Source organism: Idiotropiscis lumnitzeri, chromosome 14 (genome assembly GCF_059441095.1).
Source record: "Idiotropiscis lumnitzeri isolate Australia: NSW breed Sydney's pygmy pipehorse chromosome 14, RoL_Ilum_1.0, whole genome shotgun sequence".
NCBI lineage: Eukaryota > Metazoa > Chordata > Actinopteri > Syngnathiformes > Syngnathidae > Idiotropiscis > Idiotropiscis lumnitzeri.
Window position 1 is genome coordinate 19,483,575 of NC_142404.1, and position 27,467 is coordinate 19,511,041.

The following is a 27,467-nucleotide window of genomic DNA, read 5'->3' on the forward strand; positions in this document are numbered from 1 at the left end:
TTTGAAATGTTTGGATGTGTTCTGAGTTGAAAGGCACAATAAATATCCGGCCACAGAGCCAGAAATGTCCTCAGTACTCGTATGTACAAAGAGGCTGATCGGGGTCAGCTGTCAGTTCAATAGTCTCAGGGTGGGCATATACCCGCTGACCTTTTCTTTTGGTTTGCTTTTTTTCTTTCGCTTTATAAGAAGCACACTGGCCCGATATCGATGCCAAACTCCTGATTGGGGCCGCCAATGTCCACGGGCGCGATATCCACAATGGGAAGTCGGGCAGTTTTCTGTGTCCTGTACTCAAACACCGTCTTGCCCCAGTTGCCGTTCGCTTGCTGTAAAAAGACAAAAAAAAAAAAGGTTGCTCACATGTACTCGACTTTATTTTATTCGATTGGGCTTTGTAGAATAGAAACGCACTTTCTTTATATTTTCCTCAGTTTAAAGACGTGTGAATAAAAATAACTTTTTTCAAGTGGTGCAACTAAAAAAAGAGCTCAGAGGTTTGGTTAAGTTTTCTACTAAATTCACGTAAGAGTCGGCTGGTTTGTTTGTTTTGCTTTTTGGTTGGGACAGTTGTACTCCAGCAAATATTTTTTCATGAACGCTGAACCCGAACTGGATTCATCAAGATTTAAATTGAAAATGCAAATGTGTGGTCTCTTTAATCACAATTTCTTAAAATCAAGCTTCTCTTTCAGAAGATCTTTGAAAGAAGATATCTCACTTTTTTTTTTTTAATTTGATTTTGGTGCTGATACTGTAATGCACTACCATGCCACCAGATGGCACCAAAGTTCTAGCTAATAAGAAATTTGTAATAACGACTGATATGTGCAACTAACTTAATACAAATGTTGTTGAAAATAATTTTTCCCATGCTTGTTTTCAATTTATGTTTGTTTATCATTCGACATATCATTTACTGATCTTTGTATGCGTTATACACTCACTGTTCTCCGTTTTCTGTTCAAGGGAAAGTCGTTACAGGTGTCAAGGAACTCGAGTATATGGAAGAGATACTTTGAGACCAACATCTTTGTATTTGAGGTCGGGATTAAGTTTAGTCGGGGTTGTTAGTGGAAATTGCGTCTTGAGTGCATGTATCGTACATGCATAGATTCGGTCATTTTTTTAAATAAATTTAAATCGGTAAGACAGCGCCAGATGTGCGATGAGGAAACTTACAGTGCAAGAGTCTTTCACCACGGTGTATCTGAAGCGGTTGTTTCCCTCCGCTTTGAGTTCCAGGTCGTTGGAGGCTTTGAGGAGCACCGCCTTCTTCAGGTTGCCCGTCTTCTGGTCCTTGTAGCCCACAGAGTTCTTGCAGTGGTAGGTGATGGACTGAGACGCTTCTTTGGACAGCAAGCGGATGAAGGTCATCTGCACTCTCAGCGCATTTGCCGACTGGTCTTTGTTGCCGTAAGTGAACTGCAAAACATACGCCACAACAGTCCATGAATCCATGCAGTACCCACTGCTCCACTTCTGCGAGTCGAAGACACTCGCCTAGTCACAACCCCCTATCTCCACCTTTTGTTGTCATGGTAGCAAAAGCTATTCTTGTCGGCCCAGGGTAAACAACAGTTCCTCACTTGCACGAAATGGGACCTCCCACTACAAACAGGCTAATGTCCACAACACAAAGTCCTTTGGGTACTTTGACGAAGGCATTCCACAAACACGTCATTGGGACACTTGGGAACTCGTTTTAACAGTGAAAAAAATTGCTTTAAGCCTATATAATGTAGGAACTCACTTGTGTTCCTCTGTTGATGTCAGCTCCAAACCAAACCGGTTTGTTCTTGGAAGAGCTCCACCAGTTTTTACGAGGTAAGCTGGCCGGGCTGGCGGAGATGCACGTCTCCCCGGTGTCCAGGTTGCAGTAGACTTTGATGGCGTCCTCGGCACTGCCTTGGTTGGGATCCACCCAGAATTCTCCTACGCCACGAGGGAAACGAATGGTAACATGGAGTAAGCGACATTTCATGAGATTTCGAGCGCAAGGGGATTCCCGTGAAACTGTAAACACAATTTGAAGTCTGCAAAAATATACCTAGAAAAAAACATGCAAATCAGTGTCGAAATTTTGTTTGAGCTTTTTTTAGTTTACCGGTGATGGCCAAGAGAACACGTTAAAAGAAAACAGGAATTGAATTGACTGCAACATCATCTCCTCCCATTGAAATGAATGGAAATGCCATTAATGCGTTCCAGACTCTGCCCCACTAAAACAACAAACATTGTTGTAATGTGTCTTCTAATTAGGAACAATATTTTACTTTATTGGTCACATTATAAGACAGACAGACTAGTATTGTTCACCACTTCTTATTATCATTTTTCATTCATACTCTTTATTGAGGCATTATCATGAATCCCACTTGACTTGTAGGCCGTCCTGCCAGGATGCAACAGAACAAGAACATTGCAGCAGCACATACCCTGCCTTGAACTCAAGCGGGATTCATAATGACACTTTTGTCTCGACTCCTCGCTCAGCTCATCTGTACTGGACGTTTGTTGAGCCACTCCCATCAAGAGGCACAATTCTACAGAATGTTGCTAAAGTTTGCCAATGAGCACCATATCGTGAAATTATTTGTAAAACAAAACGACGAAATCATCAGCACACTAAATTTTTTGCCATTCTGCATTTTTGCAATGAAAAATTGTGCCTGGAAGTGGTTCGCCTCACAGGAGACAAAATGCTTCAACTTGCAATGCAACTTCTTGTTTCAAAACGACCACCTGCCGCGCACACAAATTGCAACTCTCAAATGATGTAAGAGTTGCTTGACAAGGATGACAATAATTTCACCAAGAAATGGGTAGCCTGGCATAAACGATTATCTAGTATTTTTCTCTGGCCCATCACAAAGTACCCAACTTGTTCATATCATTGAGCACTGATTTGAAACCTTGTTTATGACATCACTGAGTCAGCCTATGTTCCGTTTTAACATTCGCTGCAGTTTACAATGATATTTGACCTCTATAACCGTCAATGGCAGTTGCTTCAGGGTCTCTAACTCAACCTCAGTTTGTTGGGAGTCGACTCTTTGGTCACTCACCGCTCTTTTTGGTGGGGTAGCATCTCTTGAGGTCATCACAGGTCCTGGCAGGGTGCTTCCGGCTGCCGTCCGGGCTCTTCATGCTGTCAATCTGGCTGCTGAGGGCTTTCAGGGTGACCTGCACGCCCGGGTCCACCGGTAGGATGGTGGAGGAGTTGCTGTTGGGTAGAGCCTCATCCTCACTGAACTCTGGCGGAGGAGGGGGGGCATCTTCGTAATCGTGAAGGCCTCCAAACAGATCATCCATAGCTGCCACGGGAGGACCCGGTGGTCCAGGAAGGCCTGGGGGTCCGGGTTCTCCTGGAGGGCCCTGTGTATCAAGAAAGCATAATGTTATTTATATTTGATTTTTTTTTTTTTTTTTATTGTTTAAATACAAGATGCACAAAAACACTGACACAGCCCACCAAACATCTGTTGAAAAGATGTTCAGCAACTTAATGAGTCTGAGGTTTGATTTTTATTAGTTCCTCCCAACTCACAGCACCAAACGTTAACCATGGATGTCTCTCTTTCTCATCAAAAGTATTGTGTATCGTATTATCGTGGAATGATAAAATACCTCCGGTCCAATTTCTCCTGAGATTCCACGTGTTCCGGGAGGTCCCATCGGCCCGGGCTGTCCAATGTAGCCTTCTTTTCCAGGGGGCCCGATAGGACCAGGTGGTCCCTGAAATATTATTGCAGCACAAACAGTTTTGAAAAGAAAGTCACACTTTGTTTTGTGATAAAATATATAAAGTAGCAAACAATAACACAATAATACCATGCTTGCAAATAATATAAGAGATGAGAGGGAGAAAAAAAACTGTTGCATTTACCCGTGCACCATTTGGTCCAATAATTCCAGAAGCTCCCTGTTCTCCTGTTGTACCCTAAAAAGAGAAAATAATATTTTTGGTTGTCTTTGTGTTTTTGACACAATTCTTAATTGAAAGTAATCTCATATGAATATGAAAGTAATCATTATGGAAATGTTGGTTCGTGCATTGGTCTTGAATTCCTACATTTTACTCCGCATTGAATGCGATCGCTGTGTTGAGATCTGACTTACAGGAGGTCCGGGAAGTCCCTGCAAACCAGTAAATCCACGATGACCCTTCTGCCCTCTCTCTCCATGATCACCCAAATCACCCTTATCTCCCCGTGGTCCTTGGGGTCCCTGTGATACAAGTTATGACAGATTGCGAACTGCACTGCTGTTGAGCCGAAAAGATGCCTTCCCGCATCTATCCATGGTCGTTTAAGAACTCACCACTAGTCCTCTCTTTCCAGCAGATCCGGGAGGACCAACAGGTCCTCTGGAGCCCTGCAAAAGAAAGGAAAAGGCCTCAGGGACGAAATGTGTCTGCCAATACCTCAACTCCTACATTTTAATAACCAAGCCCTTCCAGCATGAAGTTCTTTCAAGCTCCAACATGTCCACAGAATGTAATTTATTTCTGTGTAAAGGGTGTCAGGCTCATAATATAACACACACTTGTATCATGCTAAAGTCCATGAGGAAAAGACAAATTGATAATCTGCCTAGCTCTAGGTAAGTAAGAGACATGGAGCATGAAAAGGTCGTCTTACAGCATGCCCTCGTTTTCCAGCTTCCCCAGCGACACCAACGGGACCTGGGGGGCCAGGAAGTCCCTGAGGACCAGCCAAACCCTCCGGACCATGATCCCCTCTGTCTCCCTAGAACGGTATCGGAAATGGTTGGTTCCTGGCAAATTTGAAACCACTGACAAATTCTGTCCTCTTGCTCTTACCCGTTGTCCAAGAACACCTTCTTTCCCTGGTGGACCATCAGAGCCGGCAGGGCCCTGAGGAGCAAAGACAAGCATTGATGCACAAGAAACATGCTTGGAGTTAAGCAAAATGGCAAACGCAGAAAGAGATTTGAACATTACTAACATCAGGACCAGGATCGCCACGTGGTCCGTTGGCACCTGGAACGCCAACTGGTCCTGGAGGGCCTTTGTCTCCAGTTGAACCAGGGGATCCCTGTTTTCCTGGTGGGCCCTAAAAGTACAAAGGACCATTAAAAAGTGTGGAATTGATTGGCTTGTTTGTATGTATAAGCTCCATGTATTGAAGGGTTACAACTAAAAAAGATACTGACTGCTGGCCCTGGTAGACCTGGCATTCCCCGTTCTCCTCGCAGACCTGGAAGACCCACAATTCCTCTCTGGCCTGTCGTTCCCGCTGGACCTGGAGGACCATCAGGCCCCTGAAATAAAGTTCACAAAACCGATATTTAATACTCACAAACTCCAACTTTGGCTCATTGGAGTATGTTTATTGTACCCTAACCTTTAAATGATTCTAAAGCAGTTACACAGCAGTCATGTTTTAATTCAAGTTCAAACAAAAAGAAAATCCTGGATGGCATAAAGATTTTTAAGAGAATATGTCAAGCTAAACTGTCCGTCTTGCTGTATTTCAATCAAGAGTATTTTTTTAACAAAAGAGTCACTACAACCGTTGGGCCATCTTCTCCAGAATCTCCCTTGTCTCCTGGGCTTCCTGGAGGCCCAGGTGGTCCTCGCTCTCCTTGTCTTCCATTGGCTCCATGGTCTCCACGAAGACCAGCAGGACCCTCTTTTCCAGGAGCGCCTAGTGGTCCAGGTTCACCAATTGGACCCTAATTGGATAAATTGTGTATCTCAAGATTACATTGTCAGATTATCTCTATTATATATACACGTTCGAGTGCTTTCCACGCGATTTAAACTGACAGGTTTTCACTTAAGCAGATAACCACAAATTTCAGTCACGTATTTGTTATTCCAGATTGATCTGGAGAATCTGAATTATGGAAGAGCGATGAAAATACTTACAGTTGGACCTGGTGGGCCGACTCTTCCTGCAGATCCAGGGAAACCAGTGGGCCCCTGAGAATTAACCATAACATGAGATTGCGCTTTGAATGGGTCCTTGTTATTAACTCTGTTTGTTTAAATGATGCCCTCCCTTTGCTCACTGATAACTTTATGGTCACTCAACAGTCACAAATCAGCAAAACATTTCTGTTCTTAGGAAATTCGCATACCGGTGCACCCTGTGTTCCTCTTCCACCTTTTAGTCCAGCAACACCAATTGGTCCCTAGAAAGAGAAACAAAATGAGTTCACTCAAATGCAGAAATACTTTGATTGGCATTAAGAAACGCTTTCCCATATAACCTATTCATTATGACAACCTACAGGAGGACCGTGAGCTCCAGCTAAGCCTTGAGGTCCAGGGGATCCAGCATCTCCTTTCTGGCCAGGTTCCCCAGTCTCTCCTTTTACTCCAGGTTGGCCATCAGGACCCTGAAATAAATTAGTTGAAAATGTACCCCAACTATTTGAAATCCCTGCAAAGCATTGAGCTATCAGTCTTAGGTTATGTTACTGTGTTATCAATGCAACAAATGAGGACTTACAGGTGGTCCAGCAAAACCAACTGCACCGATTGGGCCAGGGTCGCCTCTTGAACCCTGCAGATGATGATCAAATAGTCAGGCAATATATTATGCAGTAACCAGGACTATACAGTATATTGCACATACACAAAACATTGGCCAAGTATACTCACAGGCACTCCTCTTGAACCTGGAGGTCCAGCGGGTCCTTTAGGTCCCGGTTCTCCCTAAAATGTGTCAAATACTTACTTATATTACTCTTGATAGACTGCTGTTTGAAAAGCTGTCTTAAGTTCTAACAAAAAAAAAAAACGATACCTTTTCTCCACTGGGCCCTGCAGGTCCTAATGGGCCAACAGGTCCAGGTGCACCCTAGAAACACACAGGCATTTAGGTTTACTGTTGAGAGTGAGCAGTGAAACCCAGTAGAGATAATGTCACGGCTTGGGCTTGCATGCTTTCTTCTAGGATGGACTTGCAATGGTTCCATTTAGAGAAACAGCAAAATTAACTCTGTGGTCGACAGAAACATGGATTCTGCCAATTTAAATGAAGATGTAACCAAAATGGTTGGGAAGTCCTTCATTGTGTAGCAATACGACTCAAAACACAATTGTCAAACAATAAAGGAGTTGATCTGTGTTAAATGGGCCAAGAATCTGGCTGCTCACCCTTGCTCCGTCATTTCCAGGTGTGCCTTCTGATCCTTTCTCGCCAATGGCTCCCTGTACAAAAGACACCACAGGATTGGGATTGACCACATTGTGTTGTACTCAGTCTATTGACTCTAACTTCGAGATTTGACACTTGTTAAATTGCCTCTTTCGATTTCATAAGAGAAATAGAAACTAGAAAAGTATAAGGAAAAATGCAAAAATACTTACTCTGTCACCTTTGGGTCCAGATGGGCCGGGGATGCCCCTTTCGCCTGGCATGCCCTGAAGTCCTGGAGGACCGATATCACCAAGGGCACCAGGAGGACCAGGACTACCCTTTATGGACAAACAGACATTGTCATTTATTTGTGCGTTTTAGCTCATGAGTGGGTGAAGGTGCTTCTCAAATCAAACCCCAATGACTCGCTTCCTGTATCATAGATGTCAATAAAATTGCTCCCTACACCAATAATCTTACTTGTTTAAAATTTAAAGTCATCCTCAAACCTTGCTTGAAGCCGACATAAGTATTGTTCAAAAATAGGCTTGCTGCGTTTTAAAATTGTGTTCATATAACGCTCCGTCTTGGCATCCGATTGGCATTCACTGAAGCCAAATTGCTCCTTTGCTAATTTATTGGCTCCAATTAACCAAGCTCGCCTACCAAGCGAACAACCTATTACCAATATACTTGACAAGTATTTCATCAGCGACCCAGAACAACAGTATAGTTAAGAATCATCTTTTCAATAATTGCATATTGAGGATTACCTTTGGCCCATCTGGTCCCGGAGCTCCGGGGATTCCCTTGGGTCCCTGTAGACCAATTGGACCGAGCTCGCCTCTTTCCCCCGGAATTCCACGCTCACCCTGCAGAACAAGTCCATCAACGTCTTTTCTTCATAGTCTACCACAGATATATGTCATTCAGAAAAGTGCACTCCACTTACCCTTGGGCCAATTTGACCAACAGCACCAAGCTCTCCGGGAATACCCTGAAAGGAAAAGATCAAATGCTCGCTAAACAAATCTTTTTATCACTCAAATTCAAAATGTCAAATCATTGGAACCACCAATAAGATGAGATAAGCAATAGCATCATTTTCTAACTTCAATTATACTCACTAAGTCACCCGGTTTCCCGGCTTCTCCGGGAGGACCTTGATTTCCTGGTAAACCCTGATAAAACAATATACACATCAATTCAAGACCTTCATGTCTGTTCTGAAGAATATTAAATATCTTCTGTCATAATGTGATCATCATGTGATGCCTTCTGCTGTTAAATGTGATATTTGGCACAAGGGACACACCTGGAATCCATTTACACCTGGAGGTCCCTGTTCTCCTCTGTCACCTGCAACGCCCTGTTGATTGAGTTAGCCCTTTAGTCAGTTATGTTAATGGAAGAAAAATCTAATAGTTATTGATATTAAAGGTGATAGCTCTTACAGATGGGCCAGGTGGGCCTGCAGGGCCAACCTCTCCATCTTTTCCAGGGGGACCCTAAATGACAAAAAGACAAAAATCAGTCCTGCAAAACTCAAATCCATGTCATGACATACAAAAAACAATGCAACACTCGACCCTGTCATTCCAGATGACTCACCCTTTGACCAGCGACTCCGGCAGATCCTTGTTCACCCGTCTTTCCTGGATCACCCTTTAGAAAGCAAGACATATTTGGAATTAGAGACCAACATCTCTGTGAAACAGGTCGTTTCAACGTGGGACTTACATTAAATCCTTTGGGGCCAGGTATTCCCATTGTTCCTGCAGGTCCTCTGTTGCCAATGGAGCCTGCAGGGCCTGGGCGACCATCTTCACCAGGCGCGCCCTAAACGACAAGCAAAGCCATACCTTAACTTAACCCAGTTTATGTAGTTTATGTCAAAATGAATAAAATACAATCCCGTACCAGTGGCCCTGGCTTTCCCTCTGCCCCCTGGACTCCAGGAGTACCAGTAAGACCCTTTGGAGAGCAGTTTCAAATGTTAGCACGAGAAACATTTGAGACAGAGCTAATGTGTCACTCAAAAGTTATATGTCAAATTTGTCAGCGTTACCCTTGCGCCTGGTAGACCAGGTTCTCCAGTACGGCCTGGGTCTCCTAAGGAACCTTTTGGTCCTGAAGGGCCTGAAATTCCACGCTCTCCTTGAGAACCCTTCAAAGGGTCAGAGACAATATCGATGGTATGTTATACTTGGCAAAAACACAACATTGACTCTAATCACAAATACAAGTGGGAATAAAACATCCTGTATTCAAGTCATAATATAAAAGAATAACTCAGTGTACCTTTGGTCCAGGCAGACCATCAGCACCGGGGAATCCTCGATTACCAGGGGAACCCTGTAAACACAAGCCAAAATCACATTACTTTTTGTCAATAAAGTGGTTTCCAAGTATTAGATGTTTCTCTCCTCCAATACACGTGATTCAAATGATCAGTGTTGGTGGAAGGGAACATCAAAAACATGCATGATACCAGTCCTCAAGGACCTATGCTTTATTAGGTTATTGACCAATTGGTGGAATATTTTCTTTTGAGCGACAATACAGGTCCCTGATACACAGAAGTTATGGGTCGAGGATTGATGATGATGACTCACTCTCTCACCAACAGCACCAGGAGGGCCGACAGTTCCGGGGTCGCCTCGAGTTCCTCGCTTGCCTTCCTCACCCTGAGGTCCAATCACACCCTGAGATCCTGAGGGACCCTAGAAATGTGTCACATGAGGGCAAATGAATGACAGACTGCACAAGGATAATGTCTTCTTACTTTAGTGACCTTATACATGTATAAGTAATTCTTAGTATCTTACAACTTCTCCCTTGGGTCCAGCCTCTCCCTTAAATCCTGGTACACCAACATCTCCCTTGAAGAAAAACAGACTAGGTAAAAAAACCGTCACTTGCAACAATTGCTAAAATGCAAAATCCAAATCGATAGCGCCAATGTACCAGTTGTCCTTTGATGCCAGGCTGGCCGGTGCTTCCCTGTGGTCCTGGAGGGCCAGAGGGTCCAAGATGCCCACCTGGCCCTTGTGGACCAAGGTTTCCCTGTAGTCATTCAGAATTGTAATCCAAGTGTATTCATATTTTTTTCATTCACTTGAGTTGTTTTACATACCACTGGTCCTTTGGCTCCTGGGCCACCATCTGTACCCATGGGTCCCTTTGGATGGAGAATACAACCAACCATGAGGATAATATGTCATGGCAAAATCCCATATGCATATCCTGCATGCCTTTCGACTTGATGAGACATTTGCAAATGTTTGTTGTGAATCGGATGTGTGACATGAAAGAAAACATTACCCTGAGGCCAATTGCTCCAGGTCTACCCAGATGACCGGTCTCTCCTCTTTGCCCCTGAGGACCCTCAGGACCTCGAACGCCTGTGGGGCCTTGTTGTCCCTATCATACACAAGCGCAGATGTGATACAGGTTAGGGAAATTCAAGTTTGTAGAAATAAAAAATAATTGAATTATTATTTGTCGTTGTTTTCTATATGTAAATAAATATAAATGCTCTGCTATACACAAGTAGACTCTCCACTAAGAAGAGATGCTTTTATTATACATGCCTTCATGCCTGGCGTCCCGGGATATCCAGGAGGGCCACTGAGACCCAGGGGACCCTGGAAACCAACAAAAATGACAAACAAGGTGAATTTAAAATGTGATCCTTTAGGCACTGTGATGAATCATTCCAAGAAGAAAAAAATGCCACAGGTGTCTGTTATCAACTTCCTCAATGTATTGCTACATTTTAGTCTGAAACAAAAATGGGTGTATAGTGACTTACAATTGGACCTGGCTTTCCAAGGTTACCAGGTACACCACGCTTACCCTGAGAGGAAAAAAAAAAGAATCTTAGAATGACAAAAGTCTTTTGGCCCCATCCTTGTTAACGCCTGGTGCTCTGAAGTGATCAAGGGCGTAAAACTTTTTTTTTTTTTTTTTTTGCATACCGGGGTACCACCAGGTCCAGAACGGCCTCTTTCACCGGGCATTCCAGCAGGTCCCTGTAAACACAGAACACGTTTGGTTATACGGTCCAACAAATCCAATGTGCGCTTTCAAAAATGGAGGGGAAAAAAAGGTCTTTGGTGAATTCAAGACAATACTGACCATTGGTCCAGGTCCTCCCATTGGACCAGGTGGGCCTGTGGCACCCTAGGAAAGCATTAGAAAAATATGCATCATGTTTTGGTAGGATCAATATGCAACGTAACACTGTTTGTTATTAAATGACAAGCTTTATTTTACCTTGGATCCAACGGCTCCATATTCTCCTTTTTGCCCAAGAGGTCCTCCATGTCCCTAATAAAAATGGTGAGACATCTAATTTGACATAGCTGCAGCAAAAGACATAGATTCCAAAATTTGCTCTTATTGCAAAATTAACTTCTGAAATCACATTTACTTACTCTGTGACCTTTTAGCCCAGGAGGCCCCGGAGTACCTGGAAACCCTCTTCCTCCCTAAAATATGAGTCAGAATTGTCTATTACCGTGAGAAAAGAATCTTCAGCAAGCTACACCACTGGACAAAGAATCTTACTTGGGAACCTGGGAATCCAACCTCTCCAGTATTTCCTGGCTTGCCTGCTTCACCCTATGTGAGGACAAAATAGTTTAACATTTACTGGCAACACTGCTACAGATTGCAGTGAGATTTTTCAAGGCCATGGCCCAGGCCTCACGTACGTCTTCTCCTGATTTCCCTGCGGGGCCCTCAGGTCCTCGTTGCCCGCCTGGACCCTAAAAATGCACATTTTCATTCTTCACATCTGCAACAACTGCACATCTGCAAAGACAAAATGCAAAGGATGTTCTACCATATGTCCTGGATCACCAACTTCTCCGGGTGGTCCTTGTGGTCCAGATTGGCCCTTGAAGAAGAAAGAGAAAAAACGTTTCATGAAAGCTGCAAGCACAATGAAAAGTGACCTTGCCTCACATTTTCACAGAATATCCTGGAAGATGATCATCATTAAAATTTGACGACATCGCAATGCTCCACCTATTTCAAAACGACTCACAATTTCACATCACCTGTCTGTCTCCAACATCGTATGTGGCTCTGATTGCGATTCATTGGGGTCAATTCCTTACTAGGAGCTTCACAATGTACAAGCCCTGGAATTTGACATTTGAAACGATCTCCTGTTTTGTTTCCAGGCATGGGTCCTAAAGACTATTTCATGCGTGCTGTTCTGACATACTTGTCCACCAAACTAGGTGTCAGTTGGTGAAACAAGTGTCAGGGGCTATTTTTTCCCGGGAGTGCCAATAAGTTTTAGGGGTGCTGTGTTTGAGAACCCTAAAATAGAGATGAGGTGTCAAATGTGTAATACGTTCAACCGGGAGACACTTGCAGCAACTGGTTAGTTTTTTAAGCATGTTGCGATTCACAATATTGGACTTACCGGGGTACCAGTTGGCCCAGGAGGTCCTCTAGCTCCAGATTCACCCTAGAACAAATAAGTGATCAAATGACCTTTGACATTTTGAGGGTTTAAAAAAACAACTAACAAATATTTTGCTGGCATCTTACCCTTGAGCCGCTTAACATGCTTTGAGGTGCATTTTTTCCTTCCAACACTCCCGCCATCTGCGCCCCAAGACCCTGCGGTTGAAGCGGGCGATTAGTCAGGTTGAGGTTTGCATGAGTAAGGCTGACAAAAATACGCAGCAACGGATTCTTCAATGTATGTGGAGCAATGGCCCAGGTGGTGGATTGTGGTTATCACTTACTCCGGGATGAGTTGGGTGTCCTGGAGGTCCGGGTTCACCGGGCTGACCCGGAACTCCCGGCTCTCCGTCGTAACCCTGGGAGCCTCGCTGTCCCTGGAAGCAAAAGAAAGACTGTACTGACGCAGTTTTGAAGTTGTGTCATTTGGTGTGTAATAGTCTCTCCGGTCTGTGATTGTTGGTGACCAATTCTGGGGGGAAACTACAACACCCCCCCCCCCCTCCCGCACCCAAGATATTTCCAGGGCAGACGTGACAATAAACTTGGCCTTGAAAGATGATTCTGATTCTGAAAACGGATGCGCAGTTTCCTGAGTTTTTTAAATGAACAGGGATCATCTTCACTGATGCTGTTTGCGGCCAGTCCGTCAAGTCCTGCAACACTTAAGGTGATAAGCGGTGTTCTTCCACTTCAGAGCACCGCCTGCCTGGAAATGCTCGGGCCATTCTTCTCTTAAACTGAGCTAAATAAAACGTCGAAAATGAGTTGGGGAGGATCCAATTAAGTGGGTGCAACTTACGGGTCTTCCTTTGTTTCCTCTGGGTCCTCGTTCTCCTGGAGAACCTGGCGGTCCCTATGAAAACCAAAGACGTAAACGTGAGAAAGCGGATTGCTCAAAAGAAATACGTTAGATGTCGCCGAGTGTGCAAAATGCAAGGCCATTCTGTGGCCGATAGCCCGGTCACCAATATGCTCACCATCGGTCCAGGACGACCTCGAATGCCAGTCACCTGCAGATACATCCGGTTAGATTTAGATTTTTGTTTTTTTGGCGTTCTGGTGAAACTTTGAATAAGACCATACTCACAAATGGGACCTCACCAGGCTCGCCCTTCTGGCCCTGAAGTCACAGACAGATCCATCAGACAAATCAAACAAGCCAAATGTGGTCTATACGCGCAGACATGCAGTTGCCTACCTTGTAAATTCTACCGCCACCTAAAAAAAAAACAAAACAAAAAAAACAAACACACACGCAATTAGGTTTCCAAAAATGCATTGTTAGGGTAGATGCAGTATTGAAAAAGTAAATCAGTGGGCCACAAAGCCAATTAAAAAAAAAAAAAGATCACTGAAGTGCAGAGTTTTTGGTTTTAGAAATAGAAAGTTTAAAAAAAAAGGCATTCCTCATATTTAATTTTCATCAAGATGACCCACTTAAAAATGTAGATTTTTTTTTTCAAATTAAAAAAAAATAAAGAAATAAATAAAGATTTCAAATGTCATGTTGACCTAAGATTTCTGAGGGGCCAAAGGTCAACGTATTTTGCTGTTATTTTACATTCATTTCAGGAATTTGGCGAGGGATACGTTCGGAGCCCTGCCACAAATAACGAAAAAGTCATTCATTTACATCCCCCCCAAAAACATATTCATCATTCTATATTTTATTACTTGAACAATATATACACAACAACAAATGGTCCTGAAAAGCAAAACGCTTCCAGAAAAATATGAAGACTCTCTGCGACGTCGCCTTCCAGCGCCAACTAAACTTCGCTCCTCTCCGACATTCAAAGCTTTGTCTTTCAGTTGAGATGTACCACTCCGACATACTTCCTTGACACCAATAACGACTTTCCACTTAGCCACGGCTTTGGCGCCATCTTCTGGCATCGTTACAGAAATAAATGCAAATTGCTGAATGTGAACACGTTGTGCAATTTGTCTGAAGAGATGAATTGAAGGTGCATTATTACTCACCATAGGAGCCCCCGCCCCCACCGCCGCCGCCGCCGCCGCCGGTGAAGGTTTCGCTCTGACAAATTGGGCAGCACTCTCCCTCGGGCACGACCAGCTTCTCACAGTTGGTCAGCTCTTCGCACTGGATGTTGTCGCAGAGGACCTGACCGTTGTCACAGACGCAGAGTCGGCACGGCGACGGCTTCCAGATGTCCCTGTTGGGGTACACTTGGCCATCTGCCTTGCAGCTGCCATCGTCTCCTAAAAGCACAGGAAAAAGCGCATGAAAGTCATCGGCATTCCAAAAGCTTCGACGTGCTCACAAGATGGCAGAAATAATACAGCAGATAGAAACACTTCCATATTGATTTGTCAAAGAGGGGGAAAGGGCCTTTTTCAGTTTTTCTACGTTCCTTCCATTCACACGCAAAATGAATTGGCAACCAATTTGATTCCGTTGATTCCATCTCATCATGTCAAAAGGTAAGCAGAGCTGCGGTGTTTGGACATATTAGCATTTAAAGGCTACATACGCAAATGTTTTGAGAAATTGTCACCATGGGGTGCTTTATGGTCGCCGGTGTGTCCGCTGCATGCACCACATGCACCGATGAGCTACATTTTTCGATGGTGGCTTAGTGATGAAGTGCTGCCTCCTCAAATGAAAAAGTAAGGCTACTTTTGTTTCCTTTTCTCTTCAGACGAGACGCTCGCCTCGTCGAAACGCCCTACCCCACGAAGGGTGAGCGACGGTTCTTTTTTCCGTATAAGGAACCCCGCCCGACCCAAAACAGAACCAATTGAAGAAGAGCGTCACGAGTTGATTTTCAATGCGCTCTCATTGGATCGACTCAAGTACAGACAAGTCAAGACTGCGGCAACTTAGTCACTGTTTTACAAAAGCATCCAAGCGAATGATCACAAAATGTGACACGGACGAGGATTTCTTTTAGTTTTCGATCCTGACTCATTTCTGACCGGTGACATATGAAGAGCAGTAAAAAACTAAAAGATGGATCGATTTCGCCACTTATAAAACTCATAAAGGAGACCGAACGTGTCGGCAGTACGAGATGCCGCAAACACGACCAAAAAAAGTGAGCAAAGTCTCCAGCCGTTAGACATGACTTCGTTTCATTCGTCTCCAAATTGAATTCATTGAAACGCGACAAGAGAAAACCTGCAAAAGTGTTCACAACTTCACATCACCATCTTAAAAAAAAAAAAAAAGGAGCAGGTTTTAGGCGTTGTCTTGTTGCGCAACATATAGCCTACACGCACACACACACGCTTTCAAATAAGTACGGCAGACTTTGCTGTGCCCTTGCAAAATGTCTGCTCAAAAAAAAGCTCTCCTAAAACTCTTGAGTAAACTGTCATCTTTTTTCCCCTAATGTGAAGCCTTTTATGTGATTCTCAAACAGCAGGGGGGGCAAGGGGGGGGGCGCTCCGGGCCTTAATAGCAGGTAGGTCAAGTCAGACCATCGCAGTCCGCCTCACTAGGACAAAAGTTACAAACATCATGAAAATCGCAAGAAGCAAAAACAATCGCAAGCGTAAAACCGAAGCAAACGCTCGCTGACGTAGCGGATGGACAACAGAGAACAAAACTATTCCAACGAAAAAGGAAACCATTTGCAAAGTGATATGCGGTGAGACAAATCTGCTTGGGACGGGATCAAACAAAGAAAATCAGAACGAAAAGGTTTTTTTTGTTTGTTTTTTTAAGCCCCACGTGCCTGAACATGATAGAAACGGAACGCACGGCAATTACAGGCCAAATGTTAAATGGTGAATTGTGGCAAAACTCGGCCGCTTGGTTGCCACAGCGCATTTCATGCACAAGCCAACTCAACGTGCTTCACAAAAAGACACAAAACCTCCGAACAAAAGTAGTTTTCCAAATCTATTTCAGGACCGGACAACACCTGAACAGAAAACGAGTCAAACTGATTCTCTTAAGTTTCAAAATCAAGGAAATTTAAAAAAAAAAAATGACTTGGGTGAACATTTAGTGGAATTATTTCCAATGACGAAACATGTCACAAAACCCAGCGACCAAATATTTGTCATGTTGTCCCCCAAACGTCAGGATTGTGTCAAATTGTGGCAGGCGTGGAAAAATCTCGTGATCGCCTTCACTGCCTTCACGTGACAGTTGGAAAACGATTTTTCCCTTTTGGGCCGTTCTCGGTATTCCAGAACATTTGCTATTTCATGGAAGAATTGCGCGGTTTTCATTTTCGGTGGGGTCTGAAAAACCCGACCGCAAGTCTGGAACAGCGAGACGTCACCCCCCCCCCTCTCTGAGTGTCCCTCACTTTTCCGTGAACGTACGAAGCACGGCTTGCTAATGACAAAGAACAAAAGCCGTCCTCCTTCCCGTGTGTCCGCGTGATGCGCATTTTCCAGCAGGCAGCTCACGGTGAGGCCTTTTTCCTCTCGCCGTCTGACGCATTTTGGGCGTCTCGCGACTCGCACACACAATGAAGAGTGTCAAGACGGTGCGCATGCGCAACAGGTCCACCCTCGTTGCTAGCTTGCTATTGGACTGCAGCGCCATTACATTTCCATTGTGCTGTTCGTTAAATTGTTTGAAGGTGACCTCGACCCACAAACAGCGGAGAAGAAATAAACATAACATAAGCAGCTGGAAAAGCGCAATTCAAAAGTGGACTTCATGTGGAAAAAAAATGCAAATACTTTGCCTAAAAAAACGGCAAGAAATTATTGGCACTTAAAATGAGCTTTTACAGGGTACAGTCAAGGGATGATTTGAAGAAAAATGACAAGAATGTTGAAACCGGGCCAATGAATGAAAATTCGGATCTCTATGTTGCCCGTCACCTTTTCATGAAAGAGTCAAAAATGGATGTGGAGCAGAAAATCATCATCATCATCGAACACAATTGAAAGCGAAACCATCCTCATTAAATGGTGAACTGCTCGCTCTTCACGCGCTTCTTAACGTTAAAAGTCTGCTCTATTGGGTTGAGATCGGGTACAATTTTCCAAAAAAAAAAAAAAACTTTTCATGCCATTCGAAAATTCAGCTTTGAAGTTCAATGCTGTCCAAGTTTCAGATTCGATCAAAGTAGGAGCAAATTGGCTGCGAAATCAAATCAAAACGAACTTCCTGTTCAATTTGGAGCAAAATTTGTCCGCCTCATTTTTTTTTTTTCATTCATTCCATCTCCGACCGCAATCCAGCGAGACAAACTTTCCCTGCCGAACACGATGGAAAGTGGACGGCGCGCCGCGTGACTCGGATGACTTCCAGCTGCTGCCGGGTGGCTTCGAACCAGCTGCTCCTTCCTGCGCTCAGACTCGAGGTGTCGCGGCTCAGGCATAAATCTTTCCTCTGGCAGCCAATGAACGGCTTCAGAAACTATTTGGTTCCCGTCAAGGAATGAGTGGCAAAGGCTCAAAAGCAGCTGGTAAGCAAAGGCACCATTTGCCAAAATGTGCTCAACTCGCAAGCGAGAAAAGCTCGCGTGTGTTTAGGTTGAAAAGAAATCGGGATTTGCTGCATTAGTGTGTGTTGATGAGGCTTAAAAGCTGAAGGAGGGCTCCCGGTCGACTTGAGGCAACTCTTTGGACACAACTTACAACACATTCATGCGATTTAGAAGAACAATTAACTCAACGATCCCACGAGGCGTTCTGATGAATCCCGCGGGACCGCCCCCGCTGCAATATGATTGGCTGCTGCAACCAAACAGGACACGCCCATCCGACAGAAGTTCGCGAGTCTATTGTTGTTGTTTTACACCAACGTGATCCATCTCGGCTTCCTCTCTTGTCCTTCCCGTGATGAAGCAGCCAATCACGTTAAAGCGGGGGCGTGTCCTGCTGAAAACGCCGCTGGCTTCATAAACGCATCCGAGAGGACGGTCGGGTGCTCAATTGGCACGATGCCTCGCCTCAACTTTTTTACTAAATTTAAACTTTTTTCGGAGTGTTTAAATTTATAGACATTGTTCTACTCCTTCCGGTATTGTGTGAATTGGCCACCAGGGGGCAGTCTAATACCGACAGAAGTAGCAATAATGTCATTTTGCAGAGGATACGGAATATGCCGGGAGTCCTCTTTTATTGTCTGTCTACATGTGTTGCTCCACGATTTGTGCTCAAATATCCATTCAAGAGTAAAGGGTTATAACGCTGCAAAACGGATGCTATTCGTTTGAGCGTTTTGCTTTTTTCTTAATTTCTCTTCATTATGGCAAAGCTCTGTGACTGTTTGTTCTCTTTTTTTTATGTTCACCGGAAATGCTAATTATTTTTCAAAACGTTGTTTACTATGTGAGCAAATCCCCCCAAAAAGTCCCGTGTGGATGTGCTTTCAAAATGTCGGCTTGTTTTGTGAGATTGTGCAGATTTCCAACAAAGGCTCCTCCCCCTCATCACTAACTCTCGCATACTTTACACAACATGTCATCCACATCTGTGTGAGTCGCAGCAACGCTTCCCTCACGGCAGACTCTCACCACATTCAAAGAATCTCAGTTGTATACACACAGCGTCACGAGTTCAACTTTTTAAGATCTTTTGTTGACTTGGAAATGCCAAAGATGAAGCCGAGCCAAAACGACCAAAAACGAACTTAGCAAGTCCACAACAGAAAGTTGAAAATTGATTTATTGAGATCAGTGACTTCCAATCAGGGCGGGAAATGATCCAATTTGACTTTATTTTTCCGTTTTATTTCAAGAAAGAGAATTTATTGAGTCGCAACACGTTCAGCAGCGACGTGCGATGGTTTTAGCGGCGCAGTTAAATGCTCTTCCACTAGAGGGCAGAAAGTGCAATTAAACGTTTGCCATCCATAGAGCAGAAAGAAACTTTGTCGTCCACTCAACCAACATTTTACATCGATTTTGCCGAGATCCTCTTTTCAGTTTTTCTACTTTTGGTGACATTTTTGTTTGGATGTGAGCTTTGCGATTTTTCCAAAGTCAAGAAACACTGAAACATTGCAATGCTTGTGCTCCTCGGAGTCATCACACAACTCGTCAAGTTTTCATTCCTGTCCCTTTGACCCACGGGCTTGTTCAAGCATCCAAAAGTGTCAGAACTTCCCAAAAAAAAAATGCTGCCACTTTAGCACAACCAACGAGCGCGGGTCCAAATGTCACCAGAAACACACACGAATACTGTTCTCGACGTTTCTCAGGATTGTTTCAAAGCTGCTGTGCCAACATCTGGATTGAAAGCTCTTTCCGCAACCATCGAATACTTCAGCCGTGACGTCATTGGATGAGGGAGGCGAACGACGCCCGAGAGGCACTGAGCGCCAGCCGGCACATTTCCACATCTCATGTCCTCCAACACAAAAAAACGTCGACAACAAAGACACACATTGTGCTCAAATAATGCAGCGCTTGTGTCCAGGAAATCACGTTGGGCAGAAATCTTGTTCTGACACGTCCAAATGTGATCCAGTTCGGATTTGGATTCGGTTTAGGGTTACGGAATGCTGAAAACGTGCGTCTGTTTTCCACAAAGGCGATGGCCATCCAGGAAATGTCGTCTTTCTTTCTTGCCTGGAACACTTTCAGCTCATCTCTCAATTTCCAAATGTTTGTGTGGGACGCTTGGCCAAATGCTGAGAAACGAATAAGCCGGCTGAAGAAGTAACTCGGCAAAAATCTCACAACCTGACCAACTCACAAACTTTCAGAAGTGACAAGCGATGAGCATCCAAAATCTAATTTGATAACGGAGCAACCAACTTTTTAAATTAGAGATCAAAATACATTTTTGGGAGATTATTATTTGTCTGCCCTGATTCCAAATCTGACCTCATTTTTTGCACATCAGCCGTTCATTATGGTAACAATTAAATCACAATAAAAAAATGTCATATTTATGAATGAAGAGTGACTTGAAGAAAAGCGTATTTTTCTTCATAAACATCAAAGCTATAAATTGCAACGCAAAATCCATTTTGTGCAAGCTTTGATATGTTAAACTTACAAAACAAATATACAAATATGTCAAAACGCCGATGAATATCAAGTGGCAAAAAATGTTGAGGGACACTTGAAGCCATCTCTGATTCCAATTTACGGTTGACCCAACGCTAGAAAAACAAAACAACTACCCAAGTAAGCAACAAAGTGACTTGCAAATCGACCAACCCACAAACTAACAAACCAAACAAGCCAGCAGGCAAGCAAGTCTCTTTGCCAACCCATCGAGCAACAAACTAACAATCAAACTGAGCAACTAATTAATGACCGAGCCAGAAACAGCCCGAGTCCAATTCAGTTGTGTTCAATCCGTTTGCAGCGACAATTTGATTTTTTGGAAGAAACAACAAGAAAAAGAAAAATATGCTTGAGGTGGGAATTCGGTTTCACGGAATCGAACGGCAAATGCCTGCAACAAGTGGATGTTTTCGATTCGTCCGCTCTTTGTGCCAATGTTCTTGCAAAGACGTCAGCCAGCTTGAAACGAGGGAATCCTCCGACAGAACGCGGGCCGAATGGTTTTCGCACGTGTTCGTCCGACACGCTGCAACATCTGCACCGCCAGGACAAAAAAAAAAAAAAGGAAAGACTGTAAAGTGGAACTTTATATGGATTCGCTGAAGAAATATGAAACTCTGGAGAATTCGGCAACGTGTGGTCCACTTTGGTCAAGTCAGGATCAAAATAATTTCCAGGTCTTGGCAGCACCAAAAATACTTTTGAGGCCCATTTCTGTCAAATTTCTTCACCTATTTCATCTGTTTAACTCTTAATTAATAAATATTTAATCAATTAGTGTACATTTTAATACATTTTAAAAATTGGATGATCAATAAAAAAAAAAGAATCAACTTAAATTAAAATGTTACTGTAATTCTAATAAATGCATCACCCAATTATTAAATGCAAATTTAATTTCTCGCGCTTTTCCAATCAATTACGAAGCAGTAGAAAAATGAAGAAAAATACAATTCATTAGTCTCCGATATTTTTATGATTTACCATAAATGGATCCATCATCTTTTAAAATGAGCGCATTTTAATGAAGCATTTTTTGGGGGGAAAATGAAATAAATGCAAGAACGTAAATGTGGGAAGGCCTTCATTAAAGAACGGAACGGACCCTACGTGACTTGCGAGCCGTACTTTGCCCACCCGTAGTCGACACGCGCAACTGCCGATGCACTTTTCCAGGGACGGAAAATGTTTCAAAGTCAAACATCCAGACGGCAAAACTTGTCTCTTTGTCAGAAGCGCACCTCTTCACATGAGTGAAAGAAAAAAAAATGTTTGTCCAACAAGCCGCAAAGAAGTTAAAGAGCCGGACCGCTTTGCAAACCCTCGCCGGCCACCAACGACAACTTGGGCAGCAACCTACAATTTGACGTCGGCCGCAAAAGCGGCAATTACGGCCTCGGCTCACCATTTTGTGGCCTTCAGCAAAGTGAGCTTGACGTGTTCGCTGACTGACGGTTCAAACCGTCGCACTTGGAACGAGAACCTTCGTTTGCTCGGGATGATCCACAAAAAAAAAAAAGGTGATTAGGAAGACTTCCTTCCCGGGTGGAACATGACATCTTCATAACGGATTAAAACCAAACTCGTTACGTGTTCTGCCTCAATTCGAACAATTTCAGAAGAAGCGACGAGTCATTTTCAGAACATTTGCTTTGTGAAAACAACCGTTAAAAAAATGTGTTCGTTTTCATTTTTTCCTTTCCGAGTCCAGATCGACTCTTTATTTCAACAACGTGGCACATTCATTTCTGGACAAGAGCAAAAGTCAAGGCCAAACTAAACGATCAACGAGACGTTAAAACAACATCCTGCAAGCGGCACGCTCAACTTGTTGTCAGTCGGCGGGCTGACATCGTCCCTTCCGCAAATCTGCCCGGCGACCGGGCGCCGATTCTGTAATCATTTCCAAATAGGGCCAAAGTGACGAGTTTGAAACATCTGGAAAGCATCGCCCCCCAGTCCGTCCTCGCTCCCCTCCTCCGCCCGGGCCTCCATTTGCTGACTGCACTCGTTTCATTGCGAAGTGGTTCCCATGAAGCGCGCTCGCCGCTCTCGCCGACTCGTTGCCTTGGCGACCGTTGACGCGCTCGCTCACGTGAGCCCCGACGTGAAAATATGCAACGAGACCCCCCGCGATGGGGCCGTCGCCCCAAAATGCAGCGAGTGAGTGCGTCTGCTCGAGTTTGGACGTGAAACGCGGCTCGTTTGTTGCCGTGTCGCCAAAGTGGCGAAAACAACTGGAAACAATTTGGAGATCCGAGTGAGCTCATGTGGATTTTGTTGATTTGGAAAAGCAGTCGCGAGCCTTCTGGCGGCTTCAATCTCGGCAAGAAAGCTTTTTCTCGGGCTGCTTTTCAGTGAGCAGGTGAAGCGGAGACACGCCAAAGTCGAGCATCAGCTAAAGCGTCCGCTCGCCTTCGTTTCGCCGGTGATCTTTTTGTCCAAATCGCGTTGGACTCGGAAAATAAAAATCCGAATGAGCATTTTTGAAATGAGTGATTTTCTGAGTGTGGCACAAGCAGCGCCAGTGGTACGTGGACTCCCCCTAGTGGTACGCCAACGCATCACGAGCTCAGTACCGTTCAGTTGTATTTCACTTTTAAGATTGCGTTTCACTTTTACAAATGTTTGGTTCCTCATTTTTTTTTTTTTAGCGCAACATTATCGTTATTCATATTAATGTTGGTCAAATCGTGACATTTTTAAAAAAGTCCTTATTTACCTTCCTGTTAAGTTTGTTGCTCAGGAACAGCGATATTGAACATGGGTCAATCTCACTCACATCACGATTATTCGTTTTTCCGTTTCCAAGCCAAGCACACCAAATTTATTTTGTATTTTTTTTAGGTCAGTTTGACACAACGGGAGGCTTAACCCACCCACGAATGAAGTCAAACGGCTCTTTGATGTGAGGCTCGAAATGACGTCTTTCAAGACGTTTTGCAGCCAGTTTGTCAGCGTCTGGGAGGCATCGTTTTCACACACACACAAACGGAGAGGCAAAATTGTTGGCAGCTTAGCCGCTATTTTCTTTCCATTCTCCACAACACGTCAAGCGGCTTACTTGCAACATTATTAGTCGTCATTTTCAAGCCAATCATGCGAGCTTTAAGGACCTCAAATTGTTGAGATTCGCACGCCGTAACTTGCCCATCACGTCCATCAAGCACATCGAGTGCTTGCTGAACGTAATGCGGAGAACAAAAACGACTTCTCCCTGCCGTGGCGTTGGGCCAAATCAAAAGATAAAGATAAAGATGTCTGAAGTAGCTCAGGTCAAAAGTTGCCAAAATGAGGAGAAATTTGTGATTTTGCGGCAAATCAACGGGGTTTCCATTTTCGGAGCCCATCTTGATTTTTCTCCGAGCGCGTGTAGACCGGACTCAACGGTGGTCTGCTCGTCCGACGCAATTTTGGTGAATTGGATCGGCGCAGAGGTCGATGAGATTCGGAATGATGAAGGGCGTTGAAAAATACCTGAAGAGCAGGCATCAAATAATGAAAAATAATTCAAATAATAATGATGCTCATAACGATATTTAAATGAGTCCAGTGGGTGGCGCCAGAAGAATGCCATTGAACGATTGGCTAAGACTTAAAGTTGGCCGTGACCACCCCCACCGCGGCGCAGACCTCCATCCATCTGCAACATGAGCAACATTGGTCAAACCCGCCTCCGCGTGGTTACGCCGTGCGGGATTTTGGCCAATCACACCCAAAAAAAAACTAAATGGAGGCCCACGTCTTTGGCGATGTTCAGCCTGACCGACTCGCTGATTGATTGCCTTCCTGTCAGTTGGAAAACATGTGAAAATCATTCCACTCATCCTGGGCTGAATTGAGCTGGAATTTTGGGGGGAACTTTTGAAGAGCACTCTGAAAAGTTGCTCAATAAAACACTGACTTTGTTCCAATAAAAATGAAAAAAAAAAGTTGGAGTGAGCAACGATGGATTCGTATCAAATGTGAAGTCACTTTTCTATTGAATAGGTCAGAATTATTTAATTGGCGATTGGATTATGAGAAAAAAAAAGTTTCTCCAAAAGTCTGAACCGTGTCATTTCCTGCAGTGAGCTTTTAAGACTTTTGCGGTGCCACTTCCCTGCACAAAAAAAAAAAAAGTCACGTGCAAGCAAAGTGTCCACACGTGTGCAAGCATTTGACTTTGATTCCGCGCGAGGCAACCGAACGAGATGCGCGCCTTCAAAGCAGCGTTGTCAAATCTCAGCAGGTTCCTCGCAAATCTTTCCAGCAAACCCGCTGCCCTCGTTTTTCCAAAACGATTTGGACTGAAAAGCGTCTGCTGGCAGCCACGCAGGCCTCATCAACAGCAAACCGCACGGCCGTTTTCCATCTCCAAACTGCAGCAACAATTCCAGCCGCCGTATTATCTTCATATTTTATTAGGACGGCTGCCATCCAACAAGAAGTGTCGCCCTCTTGTTGAGGTTGTTCGCTTCTTGTTGACGCGCCTCAACGGTGGATCTTCTCAATTCAAAACGGTCAAACGCATTTTCCTTCACGGGAAAAAAAAAAGGCGTGAGTGCGATTTGGCCACAAAGCAAATTTCCGTGGAACAATTATTTCGAGGTCTGAGCGAACAAGTCGAGACAGAAGCCGTTGTGCTCCAACGTTGCAAAATGTCCACGAGAGCAACCGCGAGGGGCAACTTCAATTCACTAAAATGTGATTTCTCAACATTTGCAGTTTGGGATTTTTCTCACTGATTTTAAGAATGATTACTTTTCAAAATGATGTGTTGATTCACAAAAAGAGCAAATCCTTTTGGACACTTTCAACCAGTTAACAATTTCTCAAAATTGCCCAAAACCATTTTTTAAAATTTCAAGGTGAATGCCAGCAATAGCCTACAATTACCACAAGGTGGCGCTCGATCAGTCGTGCGGACCAGTTTAGTGCAAAATTCTTCAACTTCACTTCAATAAAATCATTTCGTCAATTTAATTGAAACACTTCTTTAAGCAGCACAGTAGGAGAGCAAAAACGGAGATGCTGTGCTCAGAGAGAGCCGTGACATCATCAGTGGCTGAGGAGGAGATCAAATTCTCCGACAGAAAAAAAAAAGGCCGGGGGAAGCACAGGTCAACTAAAACAAGAACACTCAGGTGTTCCACCTCCTCTGCTCGCCAGCTGAAGACTTTAGCAGCCGCCCAGCCCCCCCCCACAAACCCGAGTCCTCCTGGGCCTTCCCGTGACTCAGAGACTCCAGCAGGCAGCCTCTCTGCCCCCTCCCCCCCCCCAACCCCCAAATCCTCAAGTCCCTTCACATCTGCCCTAAATTAACATAGCAGTGAGTCCGTGTTCCCTCTCGGACGCGATGAAATTGTCTTTGCAGATGTACGCTGGAGCGCAATGGGGGGGGGGGGCATTGGTTGGTTTGCGGCAAGACAAATGAATGTTCCATTGGAAGTTGTGCACGAGTCATGGAAAACCGCAAAGGTGCTCGTTTCCGTTCTTGCACTTTTCTTCACTGACATCGCTCCAAATCACTGACAGATGTCCACGTTTGCTCGCAGGCACAACTTCATCATCAACATCTCCAAAAGGCAAACTCTTTGCTTCCATTCATTTGAGATTTTCTCCAGTCCAACTTGCAGAAAAAAAAATTTTTTTTCTTTGTTTTTTTGCACATCTCATCCAACGCAACTCAACTGGTTGTCCTGCCCTCAAACTTGCGTGAAATGTTTGGCTTGAAACAAAAACAAGCACACGCTCGCTCAGTTTAGAGAGCCACCAAACTGCTTTTTCAGTCACACAGCAATCAGGAGATCAAATAAACAGCAAATAGAGCAAGGGGGGGGGCAAAGGGGGGGGCTGGGCTTCAATTCTTTTTACTTACCATCATCCTGGCATGTCACAATCAAAACCTGAGCGATGGAGACCACCAAAAAAAGGAAAATCCTTAAATGCAAAAAGTCCATCATGTCTAAAAGAAAGACATGAGACTTCCTTGTGAACAAAAAGGGGGCAAAGGGGTGAAAAAAAAAAGAAGAGGGGAGAAAAAGCTGAGGTGATCACTGCATGAATCGCAACGAGCCTCTCCTTGTAAGCAGCGAGCGGAGCGACCCAGCCCAGACTGCGTGAGTGCTTCTCTTGGCTTTTTTTTTTTTTTTTTTTTTTTGCTGTCGTTACAGCTTTAAATGAGAAGAATGCTGGCCAGCCTAATTTTCCTCCCCCTTTTGTCAGCCCTCTCCCATCCCATCCCTCTCGCAGGGGCTGCGAGAACTACACCCATGTTCACAACTTCAGGACATTTCAAGCAACACAACATTTTTATCAATTAGAAAATTATCGCTTAATATTCTAATTTTTTTTTTTTACCATGAAACTTGCTCACACAGTAGGACATTAAAAAAAAAAAAAAAAACTTCACATCTTTGTGGAAGAACAACAAAATCGGCGAACGAGCCTCAATGCAAGTTTATGCGATCGAAATACGATGGAGGGCTTTTAACTTTTTTTTTCCGGACGCTTTTGGAAAACTAAACTGACCGGGAAACATTATTGCGGTTGGCAAGACTTCAAACAATTAAAATCAACAAGATCAACTTTTTTTGTTCGGAATGTCGTGTTTGTGACCGCTCGCGTCTTTGCGTGTGTGAAGCACATTGAGTTGGCTCAAAGTATGAAATTTGTCTTGCGTGCAGTTTGCGGTGTTGCCGCCTTTCAACGGGAAAAAAATCAATAAAAAACAAAAACAAACAAAAGAAAATTTTGAAGATGATCGAACCAAAATTATTTTCAAATCTATGAAGTTTCGTATTTTTCAAGGTGACTGCAAGTTAAAAAGAAATTCGGAGTCTTGCCAGAAGATCATTAAATAACTTTTATGGGAGTCGTCGGCTGCACCAAACAACCAGCAGGGGGCGTTTTTTTTTTTCACTCTTTG

At 44.0% G+C, this 27,467-nt stretch overlaps 1 protein-coding gene across 1 annotated transcript; it reads right to left on the bottom strand.

Moving 5' to 3' along the window:
• col5a2a (collagen, type V, alpha 2a) lies at positions 1–26,676 on the bottom strand. The gene is made up of 54 exons (XM_088315095.1): positions 26,418–26,676; positions 14,586–14,825; positions 13,801–13,820; positions 13,690–13,722; positions 13,580–13,612; positions 13,402–13,455; positions 12,884–12,976; positions 12,684–12,755; positions 12,556–12,600; positions 11,965–12,018; positions 11,834–11,887; positions 11,688–11,741; positions 11,555–11,608; positions 11,394–11,447; positions 11,256–11,300; positions 11,096–11,149; positions 10,930–10,974; positions 10,709–10,762; positions 10,440–10,538; positions 10,252–10,296; positions 10,083–10,181; positions 9,944–9,997; positions 9,731–9,838; positions 9,417–9,470; positions 9,184–9,282; positions 9,036–9,089; positions 8,856–8,954; positions 8,727–8,780; positions 8,570–8,623; positions 8,431–8,484; positions 8,243–8,296; positions 8,068–8,112; positions 7,889–7,987; positions 7,346–7,453; positions 7,133–7,186; positions 6,780–6,833; positions 6,635–6,688; positions 6,483–6,536; positions 6,262–6,369; positions 6,109–6,162; positions 5,897–5,950; positions 5,539–5,700; positions 5,179–5,286; positions 4,971–5,078; positions 4,826–4,879; positions 4,644–4,751; positions 4,324–4,377; positions 4,123–4,230; positions 3,890–3,943; positions 3,631–3,738; positions 3,069–3,378; positions 1,754–1,935; positions 1,183–1,425; positions 1–329 (listed from the first exon to the last, which is right to left on the bottom strand). The coding sequence occupies exons 1-54, from the start codon at positions 26,500–26,502 to the stop codon at positions 183–185; spliced, it is 4,500 nt and encodes a 1,499-aa protein (XP_088171221.1). The 5' UTR covers positions 26,503–26,676; the 3' UTR covers positions 1–182.
• Positions 26,677–27,467: the final 791 nt, after the last annotated feature.

What these genes read in the sequence shown, in the direction of transcription:
- col5a2a (XM_088315095.1), bottom strand. Translation starts at nt 26,502, where the DNA reads ATGATGGACTTTTTGCATTTAAGGATTTTCCTTTTTTTGGTGGTCTCC. An exon ending in TTGGATTCCCAGGTTCCCAA is followed by an intron (nt 11,609 to 11,687) that starts GTAAGATTCTTT and finishes CTCATATTTTAG; the next exon opens with GGAGGAAGAGGGTTTCCAGG. An exon ending in CGGGACCAGATGGGCCAAAG is followed by an intron (nt 7,454 to 7,888) that starts GTAATCCTCAAT and finishes TTGTCCATAAAG; the next exon opens with GGTAGTCCTGGTCCTCCTGG.